The 21712-nt window shown below is 42.5% G+C and overlaps 2 protein-coding genes across 17 annotated transcripts in view; both read left to right on the top strand.

The window, feature by feature from the left end:
• The window catches only part of ppfibp1b (PPFIA binding protein 1b), a 58076-nt gene extending 39929 nt beyond the window's left edge, over positions 1–18147 (top strand). For 7 of the 16 annotated variants that reach the window (XM_069192765.1, XM_069192760.1, XM_069192768.1 and 4 more), the window contains 23 exons: positions 348–462; positions 700–732; positions 2656–2717; positions 3089–3173; positions 3942–4105; positions 5751–5869; positions 5979–6038; positions 6143–6203; positions 6315–6353; positions 6509–6538; positions 7357–7525; positions 8358–8390; positions 9619–9760; positions 10124–10252; positions 11223–11373; positions 11724–11835; positions 12215–12303; positions 12735–12857; positions 13386–13511; positions 14606–14794; positions 14967–15143; positions 15501–15566; positions 16422–18147. In XM_069192765.1, coding sequence (XP_069048866.1) covers positions 348–462; positions 700–732; positions 2656–2717; positions 3089–3173; positions 3942–4105; positions 5751–5869; positions 5979–6038; positions 6143–6203; positions 6315–6353; positions 6509–6538; positions 7357–7525; positions 8358–8390; positions 9619–9760; positions 10124–10252; positions 11223–11373; positions 11724–11835; positions 12215–12303; positions 12735–12857; positions 13386–13511; positions 14606–14794; positions 14967–15143; positions 15501–15566; positions 16422–16508 — 2361 coding nt within the window. In that variant the 3' untranslated portion in view covers positions 16509–18147. The remainder of the gene's footprint in view (positions 1–347; positions 463–699; positions 733–2655; positions 2718–3088; positions 3174–3941; positions 4106–5750; positions 5870–5978; positions 6039–6142; positions 6204–6314; positions 6354–6508; positions 6539–7356; positions 7526–8357; positions 8391–9618; positions 9761–10123; positions 10253–11222; positions 11374–11723; positions 11836–12214; positions 12304–12734; positions 12858–13385; positions 13512–14605; positions 14795–14966; positions 15144–15500; positions 15567–16421) is intronic. The other 9 variants (XM_069192763.1, XM_069192767.1, XM_069192770.1 and 6 more) reach the window with 4 other exon arrangements.
• Positions 18148–19623: 1476 nt separating this feature from the next.
• Positions 19624–21328, top strand: LOC102693952 (rab15 effector protein). The gene has a single exon (XM_015351953.2). It carries the CDS (start codon positions 20067–20069, stop codon positions 20784–20786), a length of 720 nt encoding a protein of 239 aa, XP_015207439.2. The 5' UTR covers positions 19624–20066; the 3' UTR covers positions 20787–21328.
• Positions 21329–21712: the final 384 nt, after the last annotated feature.

The following is a 21712-nucleotide window of genomic DNA, read 5'->3' as shown; positions in this document are numbered from 1 at the left end:
TAGGGGTGGTGGGTATTTTAAATCAAACTTCAATTCAAGGAACATCTTCTGTATATGATCATGCATGAGAGGGGTTTCTGAGTGGAGAAATCATGCTCTTGTAATCAGTTTTTCTTTTTGTTCAAGCGATCCTAGTAAAGTACTTTGCAATGATGATATTGGACTGTCATCTCATGATGAGTAACAGTTCCCTGAAAGACTGATGGAAAATTTTGGTTTGGTTAAAACAATCAAAGAAAGTTTTGCAGATCTTAGTGCATGATGATTTTAAACCAGGAACCGAATGTTGACTCCTTGGACACCTTTTCTGATCCAAGGCTCTTCCCCCCACGGTGTGTGTGTCGCAGGACGAGCTGCTGATGCTGCAGGAGCAGCTGGAACAGAAGGAAGTGGAACTGAAGCGGCTCAGGGAGGAGGATCTCGTCAAGACTCCGGGGGAGGGGCCAGACAAGGAGGAGAAAGGTGGGCGGGGCCTCTGGGGACAAAGCAGCAGACAGTCTTCCTGAATGTCTTGCCTAGAATCATTGATGTGACTGCACTTACTTGCTAATGTACTGTTTAAACCGTGGTGAAGACCAGCTGCACAAAATTTTACAAATCAAGGACTGAAATGTTCAGAACCGCAAAACTGTTTTATGTCAAAGTAACTCTTCTGCTTTATTGCTTACTGTTGTGCATCTTGCTCATTATTCCACACAGATGAAAATTTTAAAAAGAAGCTCAAAGAGAAACGTAAGGTTTTAGCCTTTTTTTTCCAACGCTTCTCTGTCTTAGTGTGCTTTGCTTACAATCTGCATGTGTAAACAAGGTGCGTTAGAGGGTTGCTTATTTATATCTCCTGGGTGGGGATATTTTATTCAGAATGGTGGGCCTGCTTTTTGTGCTAAATATCTCGCAGTACTGGAGTTCAACTTCCTCCACATTAGGTAGTCCCACCTCTTGTATCCTGTCCTCTCCAGAAACAGGACACTGATTATTTCAGAGATTTTCTTGTCTGCAGGGTGCATCCTGTTCCTAGAAGATGGCCAAAGGCTGCTGCATCCAGATAACAAAATTTTTTTTTTTCCTGTAATTGTCCACGAAACCTGAAATTTCATAAAATAGCCATTACTGTGTGAGCAATCCTCTGTAACAAAGCCGCGATGAGCAGGAGCCAGTCTTCTGCCCCTCAGCAACTAAGCCTGGAACTGACACAAAGAGCCCTGCCTGTTAGGTCTTTTACCAGACGTATATGACTCACTTTCCCTTTTTAATCATTTAATAACTGTAGTGTTTTTATTGCATTGCTTGGTATTCTGCTTACGTGTTGCATGCATAGTTTATCCATGCATACATTATAACATCTGGCACCCCCCACTGGCAGGGGGCTCCTGGTTTAGATGGCTGTGGGATTGTCCTAAGGGACAGGAGACTTAATTGGAGGATTGCCTCCAATTTGAGTTTGTTGGCTACATTGCCATTAAACAAAGGTTGTTGTGATAACCAGATGTTACAAAGTGCTCGGCTTAGATCTCATTTTTGGATTAACTCGTTTCATGCTGAGTATCAAAAGAAATTTTGCACGCCTACATGTATTTTTAGAAAAAATATATGCACGTTCGATAACTGAAATATGTTTGGTGTTTTATTTTGCTCATTCACATCTGGCTGCAATAATCAAGTGACTGTTGCATGAACACTAAATCACCTTGACAGTGAGAGCTTATTTAACCCGAGGACTGTCAAGCCAAGTGAAAATTAAGGAAAATTGGACCTGTTAACCACTTGGGAGGGTTTACAGCCATGAATCGGTAGCATGGCAAAGCATTCCAGTGAAACAGTCCCTTACTGATGGGTCACACCCCAGGAGACACGCCGTGGCATGATAAGATGGTGTGATGACCTGGCCGTCACTCCCTTAGTTGCTCTTCCTGATGTGACAGTGTTTCAGCAGGACAGAGAACCTCCTCGTGCTGTTCATGTCGCAGCAGCTTTCCTGTCAGGTGCGAATGTGGCAGTGATGCTGTGGAAGCCATGGCTGCCAGACCAGAGCCCCATGGGCCAGCTGTGGGATGAGCCGAGAAGACTTGAGGCTTCTTGGGCTCGGAGGCTAGTGATCATGCGAAGCCAGGCTAGGGAATGGGTCAGTCACACCAGACTGCAGCTGCAGCCTGGAGCCATGCGTGCATTGCAGATGTTTGACTTGTACTGCTTGCAGGGGAGGCCAGACAGACTGTAGACATCCTGTTGTTTACTAATGTTAATAAGCAGAAGAAATTTACCTTTTTTGATAATGTTGTGCATGTTAGTTCTATACGTGTTGGATTTCTCTTGATGCTCAGTACATTTGGTTTTTGTTGTCTGGGAAGCAGCCTTCATCAGTACACCAGAGGGACTCTTTCACTGTTGCCCTGAGCTCTGCAGACTGGCAGCTGTAAGGCTGTCTTTCCTCTTTGCTCCAGGGTGTTTTTGCTGTGGCTGCAGCACAGGATTCACACACAAGCTTTGTCTCAGTCAGAAGAATCTCTTATTTTTCACTAATCTCAGCCTTCTTTTGCTCCAGTTCAACACTCTTGCCATTATCTAAGTCACAAACACCAGGATTGCAGTTCTGCTAGGGGCAGTTTGTAACAACATTCTCCATTCATGTTTAACTTTGTGAGTTTTATTTTTCAGACTTTGAGGTGCAAAAAATGAAAAGGGCAGTGGAGTCATTGATGGCAGCTAACGAAGAGAAGGTAACGGCATTTTATAGCTCCTGACCCACCTCCTGACAGAGCTTGCCTTTATTGCAGGCTTGGGTAAGCAGGAGGAAGATGGGTGCATCAGCAGCCTGTTTGGCTACCATGTTAAAACCATGTTTTATCTCACTTTGTAAATTAATGATTTACTGAGAGGAAACGATGTATGCATTGTATCTTACCGTGTTTCATACACCATCTCAGAAAGCTGCAGATTCCCAAGCTGTTCAACTGCACTGAAACCTAAAGGACACATTGGTACTGTAAGATACTGATGGTGGTATGCTGCATACAAGAGAGGGAGATTTCTCTTTGTTTATAAGGCTGTGTTTTACTACATTTTTCTTTCTTTCCAACTTTGATTCCAGGATCGTAAAATTGAAGAACTCCGACAATCACTCAACCGGTATAAAAAGGTTCAAGACATGGTCATTTCAGCCCAGGTTAAAAAAGGTAATGTGATTTATGGCAGCACTACCTGCAGTGCAGCAGGGTGAGGATCAGATTTTGGAGCAATTGGAATTCTGCTCCTTTAACAGGAAATGACCCAGCAATAACCAAGTCACTTTAAGTAGACCAGAATGTTTCCTCTGGGCGTGCAGAGCACAGCCTTTCCTATTCTCGTCTGGGCATGACTCTACCAGAAAAGAACACAGTGCGACAAGCTTTCCAAATCATTCAGTCAAATTGGTGAAAAGGCTGTAGTTGCAGTTAATTTGGATTTGTTTTTAAGCAAGTAATTCAATAAAAATAGATTCCACCGAATCCTTTTGACCTACCGAAAGTATGTCGGTAGATTGAGTTGACCTGTATGTACAGTATGTCTGCATGCTGGCATTCACAATGATGACCTGGCGTCTTCTTCATGTGCTGAGATATTCGTGGCACATACGGAGGATTGCTGGACAGAAACTGTACATCCCAGGGTCATGGCCGGCCTTCCGTTGGGTTCAGGACCAGAGCAGAGAATCTTCTTCTGAGCTCTTTGTGGGGGGAGCAGGAGGACTATTTTGTATGTGCATGTTCTTAAAATATCTGTTAATTTTAGGAACGCGCTTAAAAACAATTTATTTCTGCTGGTAAAGCAGTTTTCAGGAAAGGAGAGATTAGTGTTAAGCATATCCGTTGTCCATTAGGATGATCACAAATGTGTATCTTTCATAACCAGGTGTTCTTGCTGTTTTTTAAAAACATGAACGAGGGTTTGACCTTTTCTTTCAGATAAGCTGAAAGAGGGAGACAGTGAAGAGAGTCAGAGCGATAGCTCTGTTTCTGTGTCCACTGCCATTTCAGTCGCTGTCGAATCGGACAAATCGCCTTCTCCTGTTGCACATGAAGAGCCAGGAGCCAGGCAAGAGGTGGCAGTGCTGCCCGTGCCTGGAGAGGTGCGTATCCTGTTATAGATGCAGGACTCCTTTGTAATCCTTACTGTGCAGGGCAGCACCGCAGGATCGCGGCACTCAATTACATGATAGAATCGCAATAAAAGAGTCTGTTGTGAGACCCAGGTTATGTCTGTAATAGGTGTAACAGATTCATGTAAATTAAAAAGTCATAACGTTTCCCTACAAATGCGAGAATTGCTAGTCATTGTTATTGTTTCATTCAGGATTTTATTCCTGTTAAATAAAGATAATGACTTGGTATTTATGGCAACATATGGCCACAAACTGTACTGAGAACAGAATGAGACCTCGCTTGTGTGATATAGAGACATCAATGCAAAATGGCTTCAATTACCATTTTTCTTTCTCCTTTAGTTAGGTGCCTTTTTTGTCTAAGTAATATGTTCACCTTGAATTTATGCAAAAAATCTCTCAAAGAAGAATTCCAATGTGTGGTGGTAATAACATATCAGCAGCATTAACATTGCCACACTTCTCATCCATGAGCTGTTTCATGTTTCACATTTTCTGGATTTCAAAACCAGAGTTAGATGAAAGGAAGAGTGCAAACCTGCTGTGCCCATACGCAGACTAGCACAGCGTCGTGTGAGCATTGTAGCTGAGGTTAGATCAGGGGCCTCCAGACTCCAGCTCTAAACCTGCACTCGCTCTGCAATCACGGGTTCGAGCCTGGGTCTGTCCTAAGTGGCTGATTGATGGGTCGGGTGGGGTTTGTGTACCACGGTGCTCTACGCTCTCAGAGACGCCTCGGGGGCATGTGGTACCTCTCCTCTTCCCTGAAAAGATAGTCAGTATCGTTAAAGACAGAACCAGCAACTAGAATAAGAGCTGCACAGCTGTTAAAACTACACTGAAGGCTAGGGCTTACATTATAGCTAGGGTTTAAGCCTGTGATCGTTAGTCCGTTTTCACAGAAGATGTTTTGCAGATATGCTCCCCTTTTTACGTCAGGGTGAAGCACTACACTTGTGACATATTTTGAAGTGTTTACAATGAAATCTGTGGGAAATGAGAGAGAATCTGTAGGAGAGTGAGTTGGTTGAGTGGGAAAGGAGTGTGTTAATTGATGTTCTTGCCTATTACTGAGCTGTAAGAAACTTGATTTACTGGACAGTTTTTCTGCCTTTATGTAAGTGATGTAAAAAGAGAAAGCACTTCACTAAGATCACATAACCGTAATCTAATTTGTTTGCACATGCAATAACTTGAATTCTAGTAGAAAAACAGCTTTAAATTTACACTATTCTTTTTCATTTAGTAAACAATACTAACATTATTTCTGAAATAGTTATAACTATTGCTACAGAAATACAAGTTTAATCATACATCCATTTTAGTTGACTACGGCACGGTTTAATGCCTAAAATTTGATTACATGTGTTTCACTTTTTAGTCTTGACTAAGATTGACTAATTCAAAAACTGATTAAATTAACACTGGTTTCATTTGCCACAGAACCAACCCTGTTTTCCCCCTAAGATATTAAGTCTCACATTTTGTGAGATTGTCATTCATGGAGACTTCAAGAACATAACCCTCAATAATACTGAGGTTTTACTGCACTTGAAAGGTGTGAGTCTTATGAGGGTGGTCTTCAGCAGTCAGTTCTTTACACTCATTTCAGCTCTCCGGTAAACTACATACGAGTGTCCTCCAAGTGTCCATCTCTGCATCAACATCAACCCCCAAGTCATCTTGCGTGCCTGAGCAGAATACAGCCCTGGAGCAGAAGGAACAGGACAGGTTTGACATGGCCGTTCTGGACAGGAGTCTCTCTGAATGTGCTCCACAGTGGAATCGTTTCCATCGTTTTAATCCCAATATGTTTTGTTCTTTTTTTAAACCTATACAGCAGAGTGGTGACTCCTGACGTGTCGCAAATACAGGAGACTTCAATATGCGACAGCCCTGTGTGAGTTTTTATCCTGCAATCAATTTCTTCCCATAAGGCTGTTGGCTTAGACTGCGGACAGCTTTTGGACATGTTTTGAACACGTTTGTTCATTTTTATTTCAGATCCCCAGACATCACAAAATCAAGCAGTCTGGACAATCTAAAAAGCAGTGATGCTGACAAGGTAAATTACATTGCCTTTCATCTTCTAAGACATCAAAACCAGGTCTTTAATACACTTGTTAAGAAAACGTTTTCATTCCTGTGAAATGTTGCCTTTTCTTTGTTTGTGTAGAAGAATGTCCTCCCGTCAGTCCATCAGACGCCACAAGAGGTAGGTGATCAGCAATTCACCTGCCGGGGAGAAACCCCGCTGGCTCAGATCTGCGTTCTTTCCTGTTACCTCTCTCTCATGTGCCTCTTCTTTTTCCTGCTGCCTTCCTCTGGGGCTCTGCCTGCCTGCCTGCCCGCCCGCCCGTCTGTCTTTAGATGGCGGAGAACTTTTTACTTCTCATCAAGGTTGGCGCCTGTGTGGTTTTGTCAGTGCCTGTGAAGGGAGCAGTGGTGGCCGTTACCCGTGTGAAGAGGAAAAACTGTAGCTGGCATGTGACTGCTTCTGCATGAAACCCTTTTAGAGCAGCAAAGGATACACCTTGCATGGTTTAAAGACCCCTCTGTCTTCCCCGGGATCGAAATATGGAGTTGCATGTGGGTTTGCAGAGTCCACGCGGGGGTGTATTATGCAAGGACACATGTGAAAGACCTTAATATAAAGCCTTTAATTTGTTAAAAAGTGAATCTTTGGGCTTACCTCCAGTAGCAAGACTCCCTTTCTTTTTGGTGATGTTTATTGCACAGTTCTAAATAGTGCATTAGTAGCCATAGATGAACTGTAATATTTCAATCTGTCAGAGCCAAATGTAGTAACAGGATTTACTGAACAGGGTGCTAATTGAAATGTTCAGTTATCTGCTTCTAGTTATGTGGCAACACATCTCGGTGTTGTAATGGCCAAATTAAAAACTGCATCTGGACTCATTCTCGGTGCAATCGGGACACCTAGTGGTTATTGTGAGACAGCAATCTTTTCAGAAACAAGTCATTGCCAACTATCTTCTGCTGGTTTTTGCTTTTCGAGCCCAGTTACGAGACGTATTATTGCCTACTGATTAATCAGAGCAGCTGCCCCTCTGCCCCTCATTAGCACTGACCATGGCCGGGCCGGGTTTGAGTCCTAGTGCATGACTCCATGCACTCTCGTGCTGGTTGAGCTCTGTGCAGCCAGGCCCCGAGGCGGACATGTGGATTCAGTTGTGCTGCTCTGTCACTCTTTCAAGAATAAGGCCTTCGAGGAGATAAGCAAGTTCGGCAGCCTGCCGCCCAAGTCTCCCCGACAGGCCGGCTCAGTGGACGACAGCTTCGGGACGCGGAAGGCCAGGGCGTCGTTCGGGCGGGGCTTCTTCAAGATCAAGGGAGGCAAGAGGACGGCGAGCGCTCCTAACCTAGGTGGGAACTCTGCATGCTTTCAGGGTTCCTTTGATTTTGTGCTGGACGTTAAACGGGACTCGGATCTAGTTTGAGGAAGCTTTGCAGGAGCAGTGGCCACGTTTAACAAGAGTGCTAAACTCATTGGTTGCCTTTTCACTGTTGCACTTCGTAAGATAAAATCGTAAGCTTTGGAATATTTCATGTTTTGTTTTTATACTCGGATCATGCAACGGATTTAATTATGTCATTAAGGTCAGGAATGAAAAGCTATCAGGGCCTCCAGGAGCAGGATTGGGAATCTGTAACCTGTTTTAATGACATGAATTCACGTAACACTTTTGTTTTGTGTACATTTCCATGTACATTTGCATGGCTTCGAGCCCTTTAGGAACTACAGGGCCCAGAGCCAATGAAAGGAGCATGTCTGAGTGAAATTCCAGTACTCAGTTAAATACTTGATAGAAGAACAGGTGAAAATGGTTTCAGGTGGAAGGAGTTTTGAATCTGAGGTAGTGTTAAAGGAAAAGTGTAAATATGTAAAGTATTATATGTAAGTTTTTAATGCTTCAGTTTTGGCAACGCAACATAAATCTAGGCTATGTAAACACTTATGGCCTCCTTTTGTGACTGTATATATGTGGGGAAACCTGGATGTACTGAAGTGTTCCTGCAAAGGAGACTCATCCATGTGGTGCTATCTACGGGAACCGCTGCTGGGTTTCTTGTGTGCTGTCACCTTGTGCTTCCTCACCGCGAGGTCCTGTGCTCTGTCGTGTAATTTTGTACGCTTCACTTTGTTCTGCATATTGTCCGCTGCTGCTCTGCGTGTACATGTTGTGGACATGTGAAGATCGCAGTCGAAGTGCAAGCGCACCTACATTAGGTACAGTATGGAGTGCATGGTGGTCTGCAGAAATGCGGTGTTCTGGGTAAACTGAACAACTGGATATCCTGTCAGGGTGTGCTGGACGTCTGTTTGCAGTGTCATTGCATCTCGCAACATGGGTGTGACTCGCTAGTAGAGGCTGCTAGTCCCTCGTGGAGAACTTGTTGACTATAGAGTGCCTTGCATGAAATTTAATTTTTATAATAATCCTCCTTTTTTTACTCACTAAACTGGCTTTCAGGTTGGTGCTTCATGTTTGATTTAAAATACCTTCTAGTTTTGTTCTTGGTGCAAAATGTGTTCGTGGGAGAAAGCTACAAAGAGCAATCTGACCTTTGCGTGTTGATGTGTCAGCCTGTTACCACGGGATGACAATTTCTGAAACCAGGTGTAAAACAAAAATCATTTATCAATTTTTAGTCCTGTCCAGTTTTAAGAAGTTGAATTTCTAGCATGTTAAATTGACATACTGTTAAAATACATTTAACAGGATGGGAAGGGGATATGAGTGTTCCTCAAACTTTCAAAATATCTCAGAAATCCAGTTGTTCTTACCCATTACAGAATGTCATCTGCAATTTTCCCACCTAACTGTAGTTATCAGACTTAAGCAGAAACTGCTTTGTGGGTAGTTTTGGTCTGAAGTACAGTAGCTTTCATTCTTAGGTACGTTAGTCAATCGCTCATCATTGCTTCCATATCTTACCCTGGTGATCTGAAACTCTAACAAAGTGTGGAACACCTGTGTGATTAACCATCCTAATATCGCATTCAGAGCTGGGTTTTAAACACAAGGTTCCCATGTAAGGATGGTTGAAGAGACTTAATTGAACACAAAGCTGCCAAGCTCACTGCAGCAACTGTTAAGTCCAGTTACTGTAGTGCTTTTCATGGTATCTTTTTATACCTGGTCACTCAGGTACTGCAGACATCTGAATAAAAGTCTGATTAGTGTGCTTTGAGCAGTAATTTTTCTGTTTTTAGGACTATAAAAGGTTTGACTTTGACCCAGGTCCTGGCTGCGTTTGCATTGTAGCAGTTGATCACTATCAGAGGGGTAGTGCATAACCTGCCCTTTCTGCACAGATTCATGAATACCTCTGCACAGCTGCTGAGGTTCGCATTAGCCCCTTCAGCTGTCATAAAATCCAGCCCTGAATGCTGCCGTATGGAAAGAGAAACCGGTGTTCGGGTGCTCGGCTGAAGGAGCCTGTCTTGTCTGTAGCGGAGACAGAGAGGGAAGGCACTGAGCACCTGGATCTGGCCGGAGTCCCTCGCAGGTCAGCCGAGACGGACAGCTCCCACACGTCGCCCTCCTCTCCCGAGTCCAGGAAGAAGGCCAGAGGTATCAAGAAGTTATTTGGAAAGTAAGTTTCTCGTCCCCTACAGTGCTGGTCTAGTTCATACAGTACGTCTGTTTCTTTTCCAGTGGGCTTGATTGTGTTCTTGTGTGCTCTCCATCATTAGCATTCAGAATAACTGTAAACTCTTAATGATCACTTGTAACCCTGTTCTAACGCTTCCCAATAGTGGGCAGTAGCTGTTAGTATACGGTACACTGTCTGCCAGGGGTGCACTTGTTAACATAAATTCTGGATTAGCCAGGTCCAGAAACGGTCTAGTATAACCCACAGGCACTGCTTTGCCTTCTGTAGAGGATGCAAGAAGTCACAGTGCAGTTCAGTGGATGTTTAAACATTTTTACGACTTAAACCTTTTTTTTTTTTCAGGCTGAAGAGGAGCCAGTCCACCACATTTAACCCTGATGACATGTCGGAGCCGGAGTTTAAGAGAGGCGGGGTGAGGGCCACGGCGGGGCCCCGGCTGGGCTGGTCTCGGGACCTGCAGAATGCGAGCAGGTGAGTGCGGAGCGTGGTGGCGCAGGTTCCTCCAGTGCGACAGAGAGAGACCGGGTGCAATGTCCGCTTGTGCCAGTGAGTTCTTCCATAAGTGTTTTTGCTACGTTTCGACACTGTCACCCACCACGCACCCATTAACTTTGAGCCCTGCGGCGAGCTTAACCACAGAATTCTCAGCAGCTTACTGGTACATCAAGAACATTCACTGGGATGGTTATATTAGCCCCACAACTAACACAGCTGCAGTGACCCACGGAGCAACAAAGGGCAATGACTATTGAGGACATAAGTCGTGCCATACAGTATAGAAGTTGCCTTTTTAAAGGGAGTTGTCAAATGAGTGTGGCACACTTTAGAATTAAGCTGAATGAATGAAAGTTTAATACTGACAGTAATAGTCAGCAATTTACAATGTTTTGGAGGGTCCGCAAATGTATTTTTGAACGCAGAATTCAAAAGAAAAACGAAGACCTCAAAGGAAATAACTGGTCCATCTCGGTGTATTTAAATCATTTAAAAGATCTCTGTTTCAAGCAGACTGGCTTAAAATTAGCATTTTCGTGAAACAGTCACGTGCGAGTTATTTTAAAGTCGCAAGACCCAACGGCTGTCTGAATGGCTGTGCTGAGATTGAGTGAGCTCTCAAAGGGAAGCATAGCTAAAGCAGTGGAGTGATCGCGCAGCGACTGGATTCTGAGCACAGTGGGTCTTTGTACTGCGGATCTCGTGCATGTCACTGATCTCGCACCCTTTTCAACGAGGGAGCTTTCACGCCCACTGCGCGCATCCCGGCTGGCTGGAACCGACCCTGTTTTGAAAGACGTCAAGATGTCACTGGCTTTAGAAAATGGGGCAACTGCCAGGAGACGTTGTGAAGCCTACGCTGCATGAGCTGTGTTGGGGGAAGCGGTCGACATTCTTGCTGGGGAACAGCCAGTCCCTTCAGCTAGAGTCCCGTGTGTGTTTGCAGTGAGCTCGACGCGCCCTTCGCCAAGTGGACGAAGGAGCAGGTGTGTAACTGGCTGCAGGAGCAGGGCCTGGGCTTGCACGTCGGCTCGGCCAAGCAGTGGATCCTGTCGGGGCAGACTCTGCTGCAGGCCTCTCAGCAGGACCTGGAGAGGGTGAGCCATGCGCGCGCAGAGATCTTCTTGTCCGCCATCTTCGGGCTCGGCTGGAATGTGGCTTGCAGTGAAAAGCTGCAGAATACCTTAACCTTGTTGGCAGACCACCCGAGGCCATTTGGACCGACTAGATTTGATTTTTAGAAGTGAATTTGTATGAAGTTCTCAGCCAGCTGTTTCTTGAAAAACCACGTGGCACCAGCTTCAACAATGTGGATGGGTAGCTTGTGTCATAGCCTTACTTGATCAGGTGGTGTATGGTGGTAACGTTTAGTTTATTTTTTGAGACCAAGTGGGTAACTGGGTTGGATGTACCTCTGTAGCATCCCTGAGACACTTTCTTTCTCTAGGAGCTGGGAATTAAGCACCCTCTCCACAGGAAGAAGTTGCAGCTGGCCTTGCAGGCTCTGGGCTCCGAGGAAGACGACAACAAAGGAAAACTCGACTACAACTGGGTCACCAGTGAGTTACAGCATTAAAAAGCACCCCGCTTTGAATCCAGATTGAATTTTCTTTTTCATTATCATAACATTTTTGAGTTGTACATGTTTGCAGTCAAGACTACAATTTCTGTAGAGACTTTTATGACTGTCTTGTATTCCACATTTTAGGAATGGTCCCCTTTCCCCTTTTATTCAGGAGAATAAAAGTAACCAGGTTGTAGTGGCTAAACAAGTTCTCTTCAGGAAGGGCAGCTTCTGAATTTACTCACGTGCTTCTCTAAAAAAGATCTTGTAAAGGAGCAATTTTTCACTGATTTACCCTCCATTTATAATGAGAAGAGGAAATTGTGATGTTTTGTGCCTGCCAGACCAGTGAGTGAGTTCAATCTCTTTCTTAGGATGGCTGGATGACATTGGGCTGCCACAGTACAAGACCCAGTTTGATGAAGGCAGGGTTGATGGAAGAATGCTTCATTATATGACTGTTGTAAGTGCATTTGCACGAGCGCTGTGCACAGTTTTTAATTTGAAAAGACTGCTTCTAATATCAAGCTAAGGGAAAAACTAACATCTGTAAACTCGAATTAAGTAGTACAGTACTAACAGTGTTAACTGGTTTATGAACAGTCAGCTCTTTTTAAGTGATTAAATTCTCTTGTACAATAAAAAGGGCTACTTTTATCTGTGTATATGAAGTGCAAATAGTGTTGCCTTACGTAAAGCCCAGAGATGATTGGCCATTTTTGTTTAAGCTGTTTAAGTTATAGCCATGACTGCATTCTGCTTCCTTTCACAAACATGGGTGTGAATAGCAATGGCTAATTGACTGTTTACTTCAGTAGATGATAAACACTGAGCTCGCTTTCACAGCTGTGCTGCGGATTAATACTGTATATCCCCGTGTCTCTCACTTAACAGGATGATCTGCTGTCACTGAAAGTTGGAAGTGTTCTTCATCATCTCAGTATCAAAAGAGCCATTCAGGTCCTCCGTATTAACAACTACGAACCCAACTGTCTGCGCAGAAGGCCTTCAGATGAGGTAGGATTCCCCAGAAATATGTTCACTACAAATCATCTTTAGATCCTTCTTAAGTCCCTGCTAATGCAATATTGCCACACCTACAAGGTGCAGACGAAAGGTCCTCTCTTTTATGGCCTTAGATCATGATAAGAGGTAATCAGTCCAAACGTAAATGGGGCTACACTTAGTATGAGAAACAAAATTCCTTTTTAGATTGATTCAGTAATATTGTAATCATTGAATTAACTTTTTGACTTTCATTATGTGTTTTTGACTGCTCCTGTCAACTTCCTTGTTTTGTTTTCTGCATACTAGGGTAGAACATTTTTAGACCAAATATTTGACCCTTAAACTCAAATGGTATGATATGATGTATTACATTTTCTTGTTTTAGGAAATTAACTTTTCACGTAGAGGTGAATAGCGTTACCCAGGCATTTTTTACGTGGGATTTTCAGTGACAGCTGGCTCTTGGTAGGATGGTATGGGGAATTCTCACACAGGCATGCAGCTTTGACAGCGTATCACACTTGGCGTTTCCTTCAGAACAACGTCACTCCTGCCGAGGTGTCGCAGTGGACGAATCACAGGGTGATGGAGTGGCTGCGCTCCGTGGACCTGGCCGAGTATGCACCCAACCTCAGAGGAAGTGGTGTGCACGGGGGCTTAATGGTGAGCTGTGCGCTACGTGATTATGTGAACATCGTCAAGGTTGCAGACGAGAGGAGGCCGTCCTGCTCACCCGGCTGGATCGGTGGTTAGTCGCTAATTTAGCTCCCTCAGCCCTTTTGATGTCGGCTTCAACAGCGTGGCTAGATAGATACTTTATTGATCCCGTGAGGGAAACTGCAGTGCAACAGCAGCTTAACACACACAACACAGCCACAGTGTAAGGAATTATATAATAATAGTACAATACATACAATACAATACAAGAGTTACTCACAGTCCGGAAACTAGAACAGAACAGTACACAGAAAAATCGTATCACACATATGAATATAAATATAGTTGTAAATATAGATATAAATATAAATGTATTGCACAGGTCCCTGGCATATACTGCACAAAAAATGGTTGTAAACGGGAAAAAGAAAGAGAACAGATGTAGCAGTAGATGCGTTCAGTCCAGAAACAGGTCACTGTCGATGTTGCCTCTGTCCAGACGCAAGGTGGATGCGTTGTACAGTCTTATAGCAGAAGGCAAGAATGACCTCCTGTAGCGCCCCCTGTCGCATAGCTTGTCGAACCAGGGGGCAGAAGTGGAAGCTCTGGAAGCGCGTTTGAAACTGGTAACCGGAGGTACTTCTTTAGATAGATAGATAATACTTTATTAATCCCGAAGGGAAATTGGTGTGGGCTGTCCAGAGGGCTAAGTCAGCGTATCCACTTGAAGAACCAGCTGGATGAGACGTTAGACAAGTTGGATAACTACTTCCAAAGGGACTAGATGGGCTGAAAAGCTATCCTCTTGCTTGTAACCTTTTTGTGCTCTTGTGATCAAACCTGTCAATGATGGATGTCTTTTAAATGCAAGATAAGCTTCATGCAATTTGTCAATTTGTAGTCTGGCATTTATTTTCATATCCATTTTTCTACCAGCTAGAGAAATATCTCTAACTCTTGAAATTTTATTTCAGTGGGAGCTAATCCACTACGGTATAATACAATAGTAGAATGTCTCAAAGCATTTTTCACAAATGTCCTTGAGAAGCACCTGCTCGCCTTCCACAGCAAAGCACTGAGCCATGTCTCCGATCTTCAAGGTGCTGGAGCCCCGGTTCAACGTGGAAACGATGGCGCTGCTGCTGAATATCCCCCCAAACAAGACTCTGCTGAGACGGCACTTGGCCACACACTTCAACTTGCTCATAGGCTCCGAGGCGCAGCAGCAGAAGCAGGAGGCGATGGAGTCGCCCGACTACGTCGTTCTCACCGCCACCGCGAAAGTTAAGGTTTGTGGAATGTCGCACTTTTTTTGACACCCTTTCCGTATTTGTAAAGCTCTTAAGTTCTTGTGCTTTAAAAGGAGAGGAGTTTGGTCCCTGGCGCACGGGTGGAACTCCTCCAGTTGCCCCCCCCCCGTGCACTACAGCCTGGGTTGTGTGTTTTGCATGTGCACCTCAGCCCAGGAAGCTGGCGTTCGGGAGTTTCGGGAGCCTGCGGAGAAAGAGGCCGGAGGATTCGGAGGAGTACGTGTGCCCCATGGATGTGGCGATGCCCAGAGGAATCAGTTTCCAGAAAGGATACAAACGAGGCATGGACATGAGACTGTATGATGACGACCTTGACCGCCTGGAGCAGGTAACGGTGTTTCACAGGGCGTTTTTCCTACATGTTTTAAAGTAGGGGGGGTTAACATTTCTGTTTTATTCTTTGAGGATGGAGAATTTACATAATTAAGTGACATGTATGTGTAGTATTACTCTTAAGTCAAGCAATAGGATTAATATGCTACATAATCTGTTTCAGAAATGGAAACAATCAATTCCCATTCTAATTAAAAAACATTCAAATTCAGTTTGGATTTTGATGGTCATATCGTGTTCACGGGTGCAGAGAACAGATGACAGGCACCTGACGTGCAGGAGTATTTGGAAGTCTAAAATCGATTGCTGACTTGACAAAGGAAACTGTTTAAGAGATTGATTTTACCTTTAGATGGAGGACTCTGAAGGAACCGTAAGGCAAATTGGAGCATTTTCTGAGGGCATCAACAACTTGACTGTAAGAAGTGCTTTTAATTCTTTACTTAAACTGATGTGCCAAATGCGTATAAATGTGTATTTAATGCACTTTAAATTGACAGGACCTCCAAAAAGATCTTTGTTCAAATGTTTTATATTTTGGCTTTATTTTAATGTTGTTTTGCTTCACAACAAGGCAGTTGTCTGTAACCCTGTCTTAATACTCCCATAGCAGGCAGCAACTACTAGATTACTTTGCATTGGCTTTAGGAACTACAATTCCCATAAACCCATGGGGGGGGAGGGACTTCCTGTTGGGGTCTACGTCATGAGTCGCTAAGCCTTTATTTACAAGTTTATTTTTAAAGTAGAAAATAGAAAAGGCCATGGGAGGGGTTCCACAGTTATTCCCAAGACAGGGGTACCACAGTTGGGGATCTAACTACCTGCCTCCTCCATCTTATTCTCTTTTAAAACCTTTACACGTTCTATAACACATTTAAACATGACATAACATGACACTTAACTCACAACAAACAGCTTTAGCCTAACGACTTAACATGTTGATCTAACAGAGTTCAGTATTCGTCTCTGACTCCTGACAGCCACCTATAAAAAAGTGTACAGTTTCTCTTGAAAGCAAATACTTAAGTCTTAAACAACAAAACAATACCATCGCAAAATAGAAAATTATATTTAAACCCCCCCATTACCCCAGGTGTACTGGTCTTGCATAAAAAACTAGAACAAACCTGACTCCTCCTTACGTGAGCAAAACATTTTATTTTCACTTTGTGGTGTTACCCAATGTGTTATTTCCCCAGCTCATATAAATGGTTTAAGGAAGACTCCACACTGTATCTTTAACAGTTATTCTGTTTTCATCAATCTGTAGAGCATGCTGAAAGAAGATGAATTCTTCAAAGAACTTTCCACCTGCTCTCCAAGTGCCAGCATTACAGATGAAGACTCCAATGTGTGATAACGGTCATCTTCAGATGTGGCTGTGAATTTCACTGTGTGCCAATCGTGCATATCAATGTGCTGTTGCAGTATCCCCTTGACATCACTTACACACTCAGTGCCAGGCTTATGTATCTTTTAATGTATTACAGTTGAGAAATTGAATAACAAATATAGGCTGTCACTGCCTTATGTTAAATATCAAAACCCTAATGCAAGATGTTGCCAGATGTGTTGATAGATACTTCACAAGTGCATCATAAATAGCAAGGAGTGTGAATAGAGATGTTCACAATTCATAACTCCTTTTCAATACAGCTGGCACTTCATATAACTGCATCACCTATGCATTTAAAGTTTGAAAGGACTTGTATGCTCATTGTAAGATTGTGATATTTGATGATTATACTGCATTTTTAGAAAGATCCACATTTACTTGCCAGCTGGTTACTGGAGAAGATGGACTTTTATACTGTTGGATTTTTTATAGCTGTCATGTGAAGAGCAACATTACCTTTTTTTGTCTGTTTTTAAAAACTAAAGTTATACTTGTTATCTTTCAGCATGGCACATGGTTAATATTTTAAATGACAAATCATGCATACAAAAATTCTTTTAACTGATTAATGTTGTTTCTGGTTTTATCCAGCCCCTGTTTTCACACCTGTTTTCAGTTCTTGCCCTGCAATTGTAATATGAAGCCATGTATGTGTTCTGTCAGATCTACAGTATGACAAAATGATCAGATTGTGCAACTCCAGCGTTGAACTGTTTAAGTGAAATATATTCAAGTCCTATCTAAATAACTGACTCAGACAATCTGACCTGTGCCAAATCGAAACACTGCTGATGCCAAATCAGTTGCTAAAGCCCTTAAGCACAGCGCTGCCCGGTTTGGAAATGCCACTCGCTGTTTGCACTCAGCAGTTTGTCTGCAATGTCTTCAAAAAAAACTTTATGTAGATAAACAATCTCATTTTGTGTGTACTCGGAAAAAGTGGTGCAGAATTTCAGGACTGATTTTTAGCTTTTGTCGTCTAATGATGTGAAATCTGACCTATGCACACCTCTGTTTATTTAGCTTTGCCCTTTTAGCAAAATACTGTTAGATCTACAGTAACAATTGGACATATATATTTTCCCTGGATATTTTAGTACTATTTGCATGTTATTTATACTTTTCTTTTAGACATGGCTTTTGTATAGAGATCTGCTGGGAAAGACTGAACCTCTGTCATACTAAGATGTTGCTTCTAGATCATTTTTATTTTCCTTCAGGGATGGGAAGGAGGCAAGAGACACTGATGTTCCTTAAATGTGAGGAGGTCCTTACACTGATTCTGCCCTTGAGCTTTAAGTTGTTACAGTAACACAGACCTGCTCAACTCCAGACACTTGTATTCAATGGCAGAGCGATGGGCTTGGTGTGTTCTTATACTGTCAAGCCTGTGTAATGGATTCTGCAGTGCATCTGTAAAACCATGCCTGTATTCAGGTTTTGTCTTTCATTGTTTGTAAAAAACAAAAGCAATAAGTATATTACAAAGCTGAAGATATTAACCACCCCCTGCTAACCATGACATTGGTCAAATCTTTGTGTATTGTTAATACTTTATTCATTTTTAATAAATCAATAAACTCTTTTGGTTTGAAACATGCAGCTGTAGTACACCTGTGCATGATTACATTCTCATTGGAAGGGGAGATACTTTTATCCTTCCATTATTTATTCATGAATTTAAGATTTTTATATATCGCCTTTCATTGTGTGTCTCTTCAAGGCATTTACAATAGTCATGAGAGACAAGTATCCACAAATAGGGTAAATTATGAGCTAGTTCTAACTTTTAAAGTGCCGTTTTGCAAGAGCTGATAAGAGCTGTAAGTTATCCTGTAGCCATGAAGACTCAGTGCTTTTCATCCTGCTGCTTCAAGGCTGGAATGATCCTTAGCTGAAAGGATCTGAAAGAAGGTCCAAGTACAAGGAGCATCAACAGCAGGCAGGTGTGAAGTGAGTTAAAGGGGAAATGCAGTGCTATTTCTATATTCTGGAAGTTAGAATCAGCATTGAGTACATGTCAAACCACAATCAAAGGGAGATGCACAAAGTAACTTGTAAAACCTCCAAATTACTGTACATCACAAAATAGACCATTTCCAGGTATGTGCAGAGCTGTGTTCTGCGAATATGTCTCTAAATTAAATAGAAATACTGCTCTCAATAAGTATGTGTCGGCCTAAAACCCACCTACTTGTTAACTCGGCATGCAGATCGTGTTGGAACATTTCTGCGGTGAAATGCCTGCTGCACACTGGTCATTACAGTGACTACTGAGCAGGAAGGGCTGCTTCATGTCAGTTTGTGAGAACTCCCACTCTTGCCTGTGGAGAGACCCAGGTGTTTGCAACATGACGACTTAGTTCTTTCAAAAAGTTCGTTTTTTGTTTTTAATTTTGAAATGTGTACATTTTTGCTATACCATCAATCCATTTATTTTGTTAGCGAGACTGAGAAAAACTGAGATATTGAGATGTCAGTTTCCCTTTAAGTCGGGAGTCAGTGCTCAAAGCCTTAAAGATGAGCAGAAGCATTTTGAAGTTCTGGGATCAGCAGAAAACCAGTGCAAAGAAGCTAAAACAAATCTAAAATGCAGAAGCATAGTTTTGATTAAAATCTGAACTGCTAAGGTATGAACATACTGCAATTTAGTGTTTGCATCCAGCAAACTGCATCAAGTCTGGAAAAGACAAAAACATGCAGTAATAGATTGCAAGAGATCCAAAAATTACCCCTTCACAGATAAAAAAGACTTTCTCAACGTTATGAACATGAGCTCTAGATGAAGGACATTTGAATATTCAAATTAATATTCTTTTAAAATGGTCACATCCTCCACCTCGGATTCACAAAGAGAATACGGAACCTTATCTTTTTTCCTCACAAATGTATTTGAACATACGGATGCGTTGTAGTGGATATAGAATGCTTCTGAAGGAACAAGATGGGATGCAATTAGAAATGAAGTGTCAAGTTTGAATGCAAGCAGAATCTTAACTGAAATGGTCAAGGACAGTAAGTGGAGGAGGAAAAACTCAAGATTCAAACCCCTTTTAAAAATTAATTGTCTGGTAGTTTGAAATGCCTGACAGGAATATTATTGCTGTATTAAGATGCATTAGTGAGAGTGCCCCTGCTCACCCACCTATATAAATGAGTGCACAACATTGTAGCGTATGTGAACCAGTAAATTCCTTTGGGCATTTAATTTGCTAATGTCTTCATCATATTCTTAGGTAAAAAAATTGAAACTCTCCTTTGCTCATACATTCCCTGCCAGACTGTGAAGGTAGACTTTAGCCAGCAGGAACCACAGGCTCCACCCTACAGCTTAAAGGTGAGGAATCGGGTTTCACTGCTCATTAGCTGAAGGTCTGCACAGCATAATTCATTGTGCTCATTTTTCTTCCCAGAACAACTCGGAAAACACTTTTCCTGGCTCATGCAAGGGAATGGAGATGCAGAGGAAGAAGGAGCTGTGCTGATTTCACTGCAGTTGCAGCGTGATCGATTTCATACATGGGGCAGACAAAGTCGCAGGAGCCTGCTCCAGACTCCAAGCCTGACATTCTGGGGGATGTTTTTTGCCAGGGCATCGTTCATGCTTCCCAGAAGCTGAAGGAGTACCTCGGGTTCGAGGACCCGCAGAACAGGCTGCAGCCCAGCACGGACACGCTGAACGAGATCTTCCTCGTCAGCTTCATCTCGTACTGCGCGGAGAAGGGCGTGGAGGAGCACATCACCACCAGCACGATGACCAAGCAACAGCGTCTGCTCTTTGGTGTGGACTGGATCTGGACCATTCTTGGGCCGGACAAGAATGTGAAGATCCAGTTCCCGGTCCAGACGTCACAGATGTCTGATCAAGCACTGAGAAGCCAGATGCGGGACCCAGAGAAGTGCTATGGGAATATAAAAGAGATCACACTGGCAGACGCTCTGTACACAAATAAGAGCAACTACGAAAAGCTGGAGGAGTTCTGTTCGCTGGTGGGTAGGGACTGCGTGGGGATGTTTATAGTATTTGGAGTGCCAGGGAAACCAAAGGACATTAGAGGAGCTCTGCTGGACAGTGTTAAGAACAGAAGGAATAAAAATTCCCCTCCGGGGGATGTGATGGTTAAGGATTTCTTTCTAAATACAGATGAATTTCTCTCCACCCGTGAGATGCTGGAACGTTGCTGTAAGAAGAAAAACAGTCTCAAGGACCTGGGCAATGTTTACATCAATTTTCTCTAGTGAAATTCTCATGTCCACTGCATGGGTTAACCGTTTTATTACCGAAATGCAAAGCAGCTTAAGGTAATGCTTAATTTGAATGAGTTTTCTTCAACAATATTATATTATTGGAATATAATAATATAATATTGGAAAAGCAGAATTGCTATATGGCATATGATAGTTAAAGTACACTTTAATTTTCCTCATTTAATTATTAAATTGTATCAATAGTATTTTTTTTATAAAAGATGAACTGTTATGTACAGGAAATGCCTTTTATTTTCAAATCTATGAAGAATAGTTGTGTAAATTCATTAGATGTAGATAGGAACATCTTTAGAATTTAACACCATTATTTTTGAAAGATGGAATGTTTCCTAATTTCCATCCACATTCTAATCCCTTCATACAACAAGGGTTACAGGGGGTCAGAATGCCAGCACACTTGTATTAGTTTTTTTTTTACTGCTTTTATTTAATATAATATGCCATTGTTTAATATTTCTACTTAATATGACTAGTTTTGCAATTAGTAAAGACTAATAACACCTGTAAAGAAATGAATGTATACTGTCATTGTTGTTGGCAAATTTAAACTTATTTTCATAATGATGACCTAAAGCATTTACATTCACTCCTGGTAATTGGAACTGAAAACAAAGGCAGCCATTTAAATGGTTAACATCTAACTGTTAAGGGTTCAGGTGGTAAAAACAGCAGGTGTGTGTGTCCCCAGCACCAGGATTGAAAACCCTTCAGTTATATGAACAGTTCATCCATTAACGTCATTAGGAGTCCAGAGTGGAATGTGAAACTGTCTGTTTTAGACACGTAACCTTTTCACACTTAACATCGGTTTACCTAATTTATCAAGTTAGTGAATGAGTTTATTTGCAGAACAAATACAGGTATGGTTGTTTGCAAAAGAGGAGGGAGAAGATATA

This window comes from Lepisosteus oculatus, chromosome 7 (genome assembly GCF_040954835.1).
Source record: "Lepisosteus oculatus isolate fLepOcu1 chromosome 7, fLepOcu1.hap2, whole genome shotgun sequence".
NCBI classification, from domain to species: Eukaryota; Metazoa; Chordata; class Actinopteri; order Semionotiformes; family Lepisosteidae; genus Lepisosteus; species Lepisosteus oculatus.
This window is presented reverse-complemented; position numbering and strand designations above follow the sequence as displayed.